This window comes from Berghia stephanieae, chromosome 2 (assembly GCF_034508935.2).
Source record: "Berghia stephanieae isolate SIO BIC M18660-M18661 chromosome 2, UCSD_Bste_1.3, whole genome shotgun sequence".
In the NCBI taxonomy this organism is placed as follows: domain Eukaryota; kingdom Metazoa; phylum Mollusca; class Gastropoda; order Nudibranchia; family Aeolidiidae; genus Berghia; species Berghia stephanieae.
The window spans coordinates 52979218-52992703 of record NC_088361.1 but is presented as its reverse complement, the minus strand read 5'-3'; the positions used below and the strand labels follow the sequence as shown (position 1 = coordinate 52992703).

The window sequence follows — 13486 nt, the reverse complement described above, 5'->3', positions numbered from 1 at the left end:
AATAAATTCCCTTTATTCATACCATAGGGGAAATTTGTCTCTAGGGCCTATTCCAAGGGAAGACTGGAATAACCCAGGCGTCAGCCACAGTGCAGCGCCGCAAATTTAGCTAGAGCGAGGTGACTTGCTCAAAGTCACACAGCGGCGTGTGATCGAACTCGGTACCATTCGGGTATGAAGCAAAGACCGTACCGCTGAGCCACGCTGCCCTCTTACACCATTGTCTTCTCCCTAAGTTATGAATGTGATGTCATGAAATATTAAACTATAAGTAAGAAGATGTTTCAAGAATCCAATGAAATTAGGACTGGTGATCATAGTATCTTCATGACTACATTCTGGCATACCACGATAGCTACAAAAGCTTAGCATATCACAATTCTCACTTAAGCAAAGTTCGAACAAATGACAATGTCCATAAATTGCTATAATACAAGGGGATGCACAACGAACATTATTAATACGTACTAGACTATCATAATTCCTTTAAAACTCAGGATAGTTGTGGCCCCAAGGTTATGAGAATGCATTCGGTGTTTAAAGAAACAAATCAATGTTGTTCTGTGCATGAAAATTTGGCGTAACTTATATCAATTATCAAACATAAAATTAACAAAACACATTTGAAATTAGTTTTCTATCAATAGCATTACTTTTTAAAAGTAATTTGAGTGATTAAAATTTCGTTGACAGAAGGCATGCAAATAACGATCCATTTGTCAATTATAAACGTTAACCCATATATTTATTCAAAAAGAAAACTTCGCCGAATCAAAACTGTTGTCATAGACTATAAGATTCTTGAAGTCCTTTGATTGAAATTATGAACAAATCCCCAAGGGAGTGAGCATTAGGGACTAATTGGAAATTTCAAACGGTGAAGTTCAAGTATTAAATCATCATATCCCTCCGAAGACCTCACTATTTAAAAAAAAAATATCACTATGTACTATTTTTTAAAACAATTATCGGTTCTCAGATTTGACGATTTGACATTAAGAATGATCATTATGGTCATGATATCATTACACGTCTAAACCTATTTTTTAAAAGTTAAACTGTTACGACAATTTCAAAGATACGACTAATCATTTTTTGTTGTTAAAAAGCTATAGTAAAATCGTCTGGTTTTCAGTAAAATCAAAAGGGTATAGGACTATATTTGTTTTCAACAGGAATCATTGTTGTGTTGTCTCAGTAAAAATCTAAACAAACAAACCACCGTTCACTTAAACGCACCGACACAATAAATATTGAAATAAGCTAGAAGGTCTATTTTGATTTTTTAAGTAATGGTCAAAAAATAGTATCAATTTACAACAAAAGCGGGAGATCTGGCAACTGACGTAAAGCGTTCATAATAATATGGGTAATGAAGCATAAAGATAAACCTACAAAATACGAAACAACAAAATAACAATAGGGGTGGAAGGTGGAGAAGGATCGGATGTTGATAAGGAAGAAAAAGAGGATGAGATCAAGGTGGAGAAGATGGAGGGTGAGCAGGAGGACGAGAAGGAGGAGAAGCGGGAAGAAGAGGAAGCATTAAAGGAGCAATAGAAGGAGGGTAGGGTAGAACAAAAGATGCTTCTTTGTCTTCTTCTTCTTCTTCTTCTTCTTCTTCTTCTTCTTCTTCTTCTTCTTCTTCTTCTTCTTCTTCTTCTTATTATTATTATTATTATTATTATCTTTATTATTATTATTATTATTATTATTATTATTATTATTATTATTATTATTATTATTATTATTATTATTATTATTATTATTATTATTATTATTATATTATTATTTTATTATTATTATTATTATTATTATTATTATTATTATTATTATTATTATTATTATTATTATTATTATTATTATCATTATTCCCATTCTTTCCTCTTCCTCTTCCTCCTGCTCTTCCTTCTCCTTCTTTCTTCTTCTTGGCCTTGTTGTTGTTGTTGTTGTTGTTGTTGTTGGTGTTCTTCTTCTTCTTCTTCTTCTTCTTCTCCTTCTTCTTCTTCTTCTTCTTCTTCTTCTTCTTCTTCTTCTTCTTCTTCTTCTTCTTCTTCTTCTTCTTCTTCTTCTTCTTCATCTTCTTCTTCTTCTTCCTCTTCTTCTTCTTCTCTTTCTTATTCTTCTTCTCCTTATTCTTCCCCAAACCTCCTTTCCTCCATTCTGTTTTTCCTCATTCTCATCCCACATCTGCAACTTCTTCTACCTCTTCCTTTTTTATACTTGCTTCTCCTTATGATTATTTTTGACAAAACACAAAAAAAAACTATTACAAAGAAACTTAATTAGGATAATGGGTAACGTGGATGAAAACGAAGATAAGCAAAGAGGCTTACACAAGGTGATATTCATCCAAGGTCAGAGCTGATCTGCAAGATGGAGTTAGATCAGCTCATTTGTTTTTGCTTATTTAAAATTTATTGATAATCACGCCATCTAATCGCATATTTTAAACAGGTCACGAGAAAAATAAATAAACTTTTGTATAATGCGATGCTAAGATAATAGAAGTTGAGGAAATAATGAACAAACATATATATAACAGTTTCGGGAAAATAACATAATATAAAACACTTAACGTTTCGGGTCATAATCCTTCTTCAGCCAGTTTAAAAAAAACCTAAAAACATATGGATTTTTAGTGATGTATTAATATTTTTATTGTTTTGTTATTGGCTAAAAAGGGTTTTGGGCCGATGAGTTATGTAATAGGTCTTTTGTTCTTTTTCCAAGTCGTTATATTAATGTTTGTTCAATGCTTTTGTATATTATATCATTTTCATTGCCTGTGTTCTTTCCGTTGTTATTTCCATGACATAAAATTACGGCACTTGTGACTAATCAGTATAAATTTCATCCAGACTTTAGATTACAAGGTGAAAGCAGCATAATTTGATTACACTAATGATCGTGCATCAAGCAGATAGAAAAAAAAATCAATAAAGTGAATCAGATAAGAAAATACAATTTTAAAAATCATGAAAACTGACCTGATACGTCTGGATTCTAAATTGTTGTTTGACCGAAGTTTTATCACCAACACTCGGATAATGTTGACAAGAAAGGCACTGTTCACCTGAAAGAAGAAAAGGCATAATATGATTATAATTAATTTATACTCGGTAGCTGGTAGTTTGCTCAGTCAAATCCACATCCGTCATTATACTGATGCTATCCGTTTAGTCAAAACATTCGCCAACCGGTAACGTACCAACACACAAATCAGTGTGTAACCTTAAAAGTTTATAGATAGTGTGCCCTTGGATAAGAAGCTCACAACTTTGCCATCCGGAAGTATAACGGACCAGCACACAAAACTATGTGTAACCTTGAACGTTTATAGTCTGGTTAATACAGTTTAGTGAGAATTACTTTAAAACGCGGATGGCAAAAACAATAACAAAGACCCTAGTGACGTCAACTTCATTCTATATAAAGTCTGATTGATATAATTTAGCGAGAACTAATAATTAAACTGGCTGTCTAAAACAACAACAAAGAACTGAGTGACATCATTTTGGTTCTAACTATATGTGACAGATCGTTCCAAAATTGGTTTATGTACAGAACCAAATGTGAAGATAATTCTTTGAAATGTTAATAAGAACGTAATGCTATCTTTATAAAGTTCTTTTTGCTGCAGAAAAAATATGTATAATATACACTTATTGCTTTTGAGTTCGAGTGTAAAAAATCAATTTTGTGGTGGGTATGTATGACATTTCAGGAAAAGTCATGAAAAAAAAAAAATCTACAGTCCTCAATAGAACATACAACATGGAACCAAGTCTTGTGGATGGAAATTTGATTTTTGTTTTTACTACATATCAAATTAATATCTGAATCAACCCAATACAGTACTGTTTTGAGGCTGTGGGTCACATATTCTCTCTTGAAGACATACATTATCTGTTTACATCATATATAGCATGTAACGTTACCTACGTGCTTGACTATGGTAGAATGTACTAAAAATGGTTAACACCGCTTGCTGGAAAAAAATAGTGTCACAAACTGCACTCTATATTACAGTAATCTTGAACATAATTCGGTATTTTGAACGAGATCCAATACCACGCAGTAACCTTTGAAGCGCGCGTCAGGAATGAGTTCGAACATTCTTATCCAGGAGGTCAAAAATACTTATATACCCCTACTATGGTTTAAATAATATGTTATTTCAATTTCCTTTTTAGTAAAACCAGACGCTTGCAGGATATGATTATTTCACGAACTGCTACGTTTTTAACAAAGGAATAATATAGGGAAGACCCATCCTATTTTTGCTATAATGATAAAGTGAAATCGGGTTTTCCTCCAAAACTAAAGGGCTATAATAATGACGATCAGTCTAATCTTGCACACAATCAAGGGACATAAGATAACACAGCGTGTATGAGATGGCTGGATAGAAAAACATAATATGTTCTTCTATATATTTTAAAGATAAACATTTTAATCTAAGTCAACACCAAAATCTCGTCAGCACACACGAAACTTTTCACCGTAGTATTATGCAAAAACAGAACTATTACCAGATCATCAATGTTAAGAACATTCGTTTTTTAAATCCTATCTTGTTGATCTGACCGGGTCTGACTATAATCTTTATAATCTTATGTTGACTGAAGTAAAAACAAGTCTCTTTATACTCTATATTTTTCATGCTTTTGAAAAAAAATATTTTCTACCTTAGGAAACAAAAATTAAAAAGTTAATCTTTCATACATGGAAAGATAAACCAATGACAAAAGAAAGCTGTATCCCCCTTTTCACCCATTTTCATAGCTTGAGTAAAATATCTTACTTTTCATCATCCTCGTATTTATTTTTTCCTACCCTAAATTTTCTGAAAACCTACACGTTAGGGTTTAGGCCACTGACAAAGATAATTTTGTTGAAATAGAACAGACAGGTTATATTTCAGCGATAACGCATCCTGACTTACCGTAAAACGATTTGCATTCTCACCTTGGGCAGAAAACGCCCGATTTAGAACATTATTTTGACCACTGACAATATAAATAATATACAAGAAATGGGAAGAAGGAGGATGAGTAAGCGAATATTAAGAAAAAGGAAAGAAGGTGCATTTCTATGTGTGTGATGGAGAGGTAGTGATAAAAATAAGTTACACACACAAACACACACTCACTCTCTCCCACACACACATCTCTCAGAAAGAGCGCGCGCGCGTGTGGGTGTGGGGGGGGGGGGGGGGGGGGGGTAAAAGAGAGAGAGAGAGAGAGAGAGAGAGAGAGAGAGAGAGAGAGAGAGAGAGAGAGAGAGAGAGAGAGGATGAATCGTTTAAATTAAGATGCAATAATAGGGTTCAACAGTCGTGACGTCACTACCCTCGTAACGATGCATAGTGACTGGTACTAAACAATCGGAACAATGTCGTACGCCACCATCTCCATAACCGCCCTTATGAAATACTTCTGCGACGAGCATAAAAGAGTATCCAGAGGAGACAAACGTTCTAAATCTGATCATGTTTTGACTTTTGTACATTTTAATCAAGCACATGACATGTGAAAAATTTTCTAGCCAGCACGAAGAATAAAAAGTACCGATTTTGTTTTGTTTAGAACCAAGCTGCTGGTTGCTGGGGGGGGGGGGGACCCGACATCAGGCTATTGAACACTATATCAGGATTGATTATTTTATATATAGAGGAATAAATTACATATAGATAGGTATGTGATCGAATCTGAAATTGTCAATATTTCATTTAGATTAAAATTGTTATAAAGATTTCCCCATGACAAAAACATTAAAATAAAATAATACTGTTACGTTTTTAAGCTTGAATGTTTCAAAAATTGTTAAGATTTTCATGCATTCGATAGAAAAACAAAATTTTACCAAATGTTTCGTCTTTAAAACGATCACACTATTCGCAAGGAATTTTGTCAATAAAATAAATAAATTCGGTGGAATAAGTCCTTTCTAGATTCAATCGACCGGTCACGACCACGAACACGGTTTACGACACCGTGCCGCTTTATTGTGGATAAAATGCAATCTATTTGGCTTTCTGGATTTCCTGGTCGCACTCTAGACTTCATGCACGTAAATATGAGTGTTGCATTGACATAAAACAACTAAAGAGGTGTTTTGAGCAAGAACAACCCTGGCGCCGCCACACGTCTTGACCGCGGCCAATCAAACTACTTTACAGCAGCCACACACAAGAATCATACAAAGACATGTTGTTTTAAAATTGATTTGAAAAGAGTGAAAACAATAAAATCCAAGGTTTTTGAGATCAGTCCATAATCCAAAAAAGATAATGATTTGACATTGGAACACAAGAAGATGACAATGAATTGTTAAAATGGATTATGAAGATGTTAACTTCAGAGCGACTCAAATATGTTCCACAAATGTCATGACCCAACTCTCACTGGTTTTTTTTAGTTTACAATGGGTCTTGTAAAATTCCAAGACCCCTAGCGAGGCAACATGTTAGTGCTGCTAAAGTAAGCAATGATCAATAAAAACAATGTAAAGCACGAGTGAGCATATTTCTTTTACATCGATTTAGCTCACAAGATCCATATTTTCACGAAAATCAACAATGTATGACGATGTCAATAGTCCTTTAAGAAACCTAAAAAGAGAATTTCCCTCGAGTAGATTACTATAAATGCATGCAGTGCCGCCAATATCCACAAGAGTGTGATAAGAAAGGAAAATGAAGCAACGAAGGTTAGTTTGCGAAATTGAGACTTTCTAGCTAAAATCGGTTTGAGAGTAGATAACTCGTTTTGATTGGGGGTGGGGACGCGGCCATACAGATTTACTCTATTTAGATTTATCACAGCGTTTGGCTTTCAAAATACGCGCTCAAATGGATTTAGGTGATAATCCTTTTATTCCTGTAATTGTCTGGCGTTTTATCATACACAAATTTCACATAATTTCTGAAAACTTGCAACAGGCCTTCTTGTTGCAAGACTTCATATTGTGTGACAAATTAATTTCACTGACATTTGGCAAGGAAATGTCTTTTTATTTTCATAAAAGGAAAAGGATCCGTTCAGAGCAATAAAGTCTTTTATTCAATTGAAATGTTTGATAAACTTCAACACTGGGTTGAGTTGAATTCATATGTAACCTATCTTCTCAAAATGACATCATATCGGGGCGAACAAAAACGGGTTTAAAGTAAACGTGACCATAAGAGTAAAATTTTAGTTATTGCGACGTTAAGAAACTACTACTTATTTCTTCTATAAAACTAACCAGTTTTATAATTTTGAATGTTAAATCGGTTTTGACAAATCAACATAACATAAACTGTTTTAAGGTGGTACTTTACATGTCATAAAAGCCGTGGCCTCTATCAAATTAATGTAAAACGTTCGTTCACAAGGTTGTTCGTATACAGAGATATCAATATTTAAAAAAAACACAAACCCCGCCAATATCAATCAGTTCGAGATTTATCATCGTAAGGCAGATCCTTTATTTCTTATCTGTTTTATAGGAAGCATTAAGCCCCACCTTGACATGTTTACCTCCTGTCTCCATCAACTGATGTCTTGACATAGTCAATATTTGCCTTCGAAGTCATGACTTACCCTCACTTTATCCCCCTCCGCACGTATATCTATGACTCACGCACACACACAAACACACAGACACACAAACGAGCGCACATACACAATAACACACACACACACACACATATATATATATATATATATATATATATATACGTACAAAAATATATGTATACGCATAAGCCTGTATAAGGATATCCTAGCTGTTAGGTGAAGCATTTCCTAATCATTTTTGACAGCTTTGCGGGGGAAGGAATTGGGAACGTTGTTATTATTATTATTATTATTATTATTATTATTATTATTATTATTATTATTATTATTATTATTATTTTCATCGTCGTTATCATTATATCATCATAATCATCATCATCATCATCATCATCATCATCATCATCATCATCATCATCATCATCATCAGCATCATCATCATCATCATCATAATCATTGTTATCATCATTATCATCGTCATCATCACCAAAATCATCATCATCATCATTATTATTATTTAACATCGTGATAAAATATCTTGAAAACTATTCTCTTAAACGTTTACATCAATTTCTTTTTTAATCGAAGCTCTGTGGTCAGGGTTAACATACACTTGCACCTTTGACCAGATGTATGATAAACTATAAGATCAAATTAATCATAGATGTTAACATAGTGTCCGTGCATATAAATAATCTCAAATCACTAAATTATCTTGTTAAAATTGCGTAAGCAGTCATTTAATTTATTACAAAATAAACACTGCCTGCTCGTCTAACAAATCTGAAAGACTATTTGCCACGACTGAAGGCTATGTAGACATTACTCAACGGTTGCCCATTATTAATCGTGATGTTTAATAACCCAAAAATACAACCAGAACCAGACATGCTATAAAAGGAACAAAATTAACGTCACTCAACTCGTTGTTATTGCTTTTTAGACAAGCAATTTGCTGAGATGTTCTTACTAAATTATTATATCAATCAGATTATAAATGTTCAAGGTTACACATAAGTAGTGTATTGCTACACTATATCCGGCTGACGAATGTTGTCAGTATTTTGCCTAAACGCATAACATCAATTATGAGTAAGTGATGACATTAGTTGATCCACCATCTGTTCCATTGCGTTCGGTAAAAACGTTATCAGACTATCATCACCAGGGTATTTTTGCCACTTGGCTGCCAAGCTATGATTGATTCTGACCATGAAATTTGTGTGTGTGAAAAATTGGCGCCAATGTTTCCTTGGTTATTTTATAAATGGTTAAGACAGCTGGTCGGCACCTTTTTTTATTAATAAGAGTGAGTTCAACTCAATTTTTGATCACAATACTGCTTTGAAACTATTTGAAAATTGGTAATGATATAATATATATTTATGAGTGTTGGTGGGTACTTAAAGATCGAGAGTGCTTGATGATGTTGGTTAGACCATATAAAAAATAAATAAATTCACTCACGGATTTTTTGCCGAAACAATCGTTTCTATGTCATCCATTTCATCAGTCGGTATTTATCCGTAGTACGGTTTTTATTTCAAGATTTCAGTCTCGAAACTATATATATTATAAAAACGAAAACGATGAAATAGTAATGATCAACTTTTTGATAAAAGGAGCTATTTATAAAATATTTCAAATATAATTATGATCAGCTTCGTTGATCATAATTATGGAAATACTATAAATAAATACATACCGTATTGCTCAAATGAATTGAATAAAAAAGTGTATGTGAACAGACTTGTACAATGGATAACAATTTCACAAATTCGAACCTTTATTATGTTCGACTAATACCGTTTATGACCTCCCCCATTCTTTAGGAAATCTCTCACCCTGGAGGGCATGGATTCCACCAGCTTAGTACATATTTCAGCTACAGTTGCGTCTCGATGCCACACCGCTTCAGTGGTGTTCAGTATCAGCTTCTCTTTTTTGGTATAGTTCATTCCTCGCAGTTTTCTTTCGATAGGATTGAGGTCTAGGAAAATGGCTGGCCAATTTAACCCTCTAATCTGTTTGTCCTTGATTGTTTTATCGATAAACTTAACTTGAGACAAGGTGCCAGGTCTTGTTGGAAAATGTCAACTTGGTTGAGGTTCTCAGTTCTGGGATAGCATGAGATGTGAGTGTGTCCGAGTATTTTTATTGCTTTCATCATTCAATTGGCGGGAATCAATGGTCTGTTCCCCCGTGTTAGAAGCAGTTCCAAAACAAATGCTTTCCTGGGTGTTTGACCTGTTGATCTTTATGGTCTGGGCGCAGTTTTCCCCCCTTTAGCTGATGAACGAATTGAGTTCTGTACCCTTGGACGACAAAATGACTCTCACCTGAGAACACGACTCTCTTCCAGTCGACAACTGTCCATTCTGCATGTTTTTTTCGCCCATTCGGTGCTTTCTTTTCATTGCTGCCGTTAACAATTGTTTTTGTGTTTGTTTATCTTTTCTTTTTTTTGTATGTGTATGGGCGATGAGTACGACGCCCAGAAATAACAAGTCACCGCCTGGCAGTCTGTGCTGACACATTCACACCGCTCTTTTCAAGTTCCTTCTAGAGTTGACAGATAGTCAGTCTGGGTTTTTTTTCCTTCTCTTATCTGTCTACGATCAACGGAAGGACTTGTCTGGGGGGTTTTCGCCCCTCACTTACCCTTTCTAATGGGAGTCACACTGCTATCTTTTCATACCAGGACTGACAATTCTGCTCACTGTTGGTTGCGAAATTTTCAAAGTTTTGGAAATCTTTGCTTGGGATGAGCCAGCATGAATATGTAGGCTAAGATTTGGCTACATTTTTAATGGGTGTGTCCATCTTTGAAATGGAATTCAGAATTTTATGCTGGATTTACAGAAATAGCGAGAAATCAATATTAAAAGAAGTCACATATAGAGATATTTTTACCAAGGGAACAAGGAAGTTTATCAAGGTTTTTTTTATCTCTACCAAATATCAAAACAAAAAGGCATAACGTTGACAGCCAAAAATGTGAATAACATTTGTGTTAAGATTCAGTGCTAATGAATGCTATGGTTTTGAAAAGAAAATGAGGAAAGAGAGAGAGAGAGAGAGAGAGAGAGAGAGAGAGAGAGAGAGAGAGGGAGAAAAGTAAAAGTTTTCGGGTCAAATAGATTATATTTTTGTTATCATCGTACGCCAGATTAACACTGGATACAGGGAAGACTTACAGGAATTATACCAATCTATTGAGTAAAAGCAATTGCTATCTAATTCAGTCCCTTAATGATATTAATAATAATAATAATAATAATAATAATAATAATAATAATAATAGTAATAATAATATTATTATTATGATATTAAATGCCACTTTCTACGTACATTATAGTTTGTTCTAATTTGGTGGTCAAATGCCTTTGTTGTCCAAAATGATATACATTCATTAAACATGTTGATTGTTGTGAACTTTGTGTGTGTGTGTGTGTGTGTGTGTATGTGTGTGTCTGTGTGTGTACGTCTTTTTAACGAACTCTTTTGTCATTACCATAGCTATTCTTATCATCCTCTCGATGAAGCCAACGTCAACAATGTAATTCAATCAAGGCAGTCATCAGAACAACCCTTGCTACAAAAATAGCAATGCTTTGAACGTCCATTGGAACAAGGAAAGAGGAATATGTTCATTCACTATCAAAAATTCATTAGCCTATCTACATTCGAATAAAGGACGAAAAGCCCAACTTGTTTGGGTTGAAGCTTTGAAATAAGCAGGGAAGGACAAGAGTAGCTTCTCATTGATATTCAATTGTTGTGCCTGTGATGATTATTCTTTTAAGGTTTTGCAGTGGAAAATGACATTTAACCATTTAACTGCGAAACCAACCATATTTATTTGGCTATAAATACAGATAAAATGAATCCTTTTCATTTTAAGTAATCGTTTCCTCGGGAAGGAAAAGTTGAATCGCTGAGTCGCATCGCTGTTACTGATGTCTCACTGAAAGCGATTGATCAGCATTTATAGATAGATACATAAAGGTTGGTTTTGCCCTGCTATACGTGTAAATTGTGATGCTCGGTTAAATTAAAACCCAAACTCGCCAGTAAAGAGTTAGATGTGGAGCGAAAACAACAAAGTAGATTAAGATGAAGAAAGGAGAGAAATAAGGAGAGAGAGAGAGAGAGAGAGAGAGAGAGAGAGAGAGAGAGAGAGAGAGAGAGAGAGAGAGAGAGAGAGAGAGAGAAAGAACAGAGAAGAGAAGAGAAGAGAAGGGATTGGCAATCGTAATATTTGCACACGTTTAAAAATTTTAATAACTATTAAATCATAAATTTTTAGATGCAATATAAATGCTAAAATATTGTTATTCTATAAACGGAAAATCAGAAAATTAAATTTAGATTAGGACTCAAGTTTCTTCATCTCCAGGTAAATACTAAATTGATGCTGTGATATTCTATAAACTACTCACAGCATCCGCCAGCCAAATTAATCGTACCAAACAACACAAAAACTGTGTGTAACCGTTAACATTGATAGTTTGATTGATATAATTTAGTGAGAATTAATCGCTAACACTGTCTTAAATTAATAACAAAGAGCTGAGTGATGGCAACTTCGTTCCTTTTAACAAATAAATACTGTCACTTGCGGTTGTGCGGCTATGTTGTCTTGTGGTATGACATTTGCTTTCGGATCGGAAGGTCTTGGGTTAGAGGCTCGCTCGGCACATAGCTGAGTCATTGGAAAAGTCTCTTTATTCACATTCTCTCACCACTCAGGAGTAAAATGAGTACCGTTAACAGCGTTGTCTCTGTCCCAAAAACATTGTAATATCGCCTAACAGGCGTCTTGTCTCGTTTTACGTGTTACTGTTGGTCAGTGACCCTTTGTAAAGCGCTTTAAACACGTTGAGTGGATATTGCGCTATATAAAACCTACGTTTTTTTAAATGTGGTCACATGGCTACTGACGATGCGTCTCGAGGGGGTCGTCCAAAATGAGTTATGGAATTTTATGGGAAATCTAATGGTATCCATCACGTCCATCTGGATATGGTCCGAATAAACTAGCTGAATACTATAAAGTTTGGGTAAAGAAATATCCCAATGCGAAAAATAAATGCTTTAAAAAACCCGAAATAAAGCTTATTCGCCTAATAAGTAGATAGTATTTTAATAAAATCAAAGTTTACAACATATAACAGAAATTCAGTTTCATACACAAGTTTACCCCTGATATAATATCGTTTTGAGACGAGTGGTCACATATCTAAAGACGACGTTATAAATACAATGCTGGTTACATTGTATGTCACGATGCGAATTGATATTCAATACCCTTAACACTTGCCAATTCGTCATTTTCAAAATGTAGAACGTGGAAATCAATAAATCACTTGGAGGTATCGAACTGAAACAAACTGTCGGGATGTATTTGTCTGTACAAGATAAGTAAGGGGATGGAACTCAAAGCTATGAATATTGTTTTATACGGTAGCCAAAAGTCAATAGGATGGCGAAAAAATTATTGTAAGAAATTCAATAATTCCTGAAAATGAAGTCTGTTAAAAAAGAAAACAATAAACTACATCTAATTCTAAAGCTTTCCATCCATCATTTTGTTCATCTTTGAAGTTATAATCCATTCATCTTTCATGTTATACATTGGATATGGATGCAATATTAATGAAATATTATAGAGATATTCGAATCAGTAGCATACAGCTCTGGGCCACCTCTTTCAAACCTCGACGCAGGGAAATCGTTTCAAGAACATAATTATCTCAGTGATGAGGCCCTTTCATTGAGTCCGTGCACTGACTCAGTTACTCATCGACTTTGGCCTCGAGCATTTTGACTTGTATCACAAATTACTCTGATATCAATGTCTATAATCTCCTGGATGTGTATTTGTCATCTCCTATGGATTTAGAGGCAGATGAGCAAAGTTA

At 34.4% G+C, this 13486-nt stretch overlaps 1 protein-coding gene across 1 annotated transcript in view; it reads right to left on the bottom strand.

The window, feature by feature from the left end:
- Nucleotides 1-13486, bottom strand: part of LOC144965145 (calcitonin receptor-like) — a 109499-nt gene that overhangs the window by 15068 nt on the left and 80945 nt on the right. The window contains exon 8 of the mRNA XM_078900138.1: nucleotides 2991-3076. Within this exon, the coding sequence (XP_078756264.1) occupies nucleotides 2991-3076 (86 nt within the window). The remainder of the gene's footprint in view (nucleotides 1-2990; nucleotides 3077-13486) is intronic.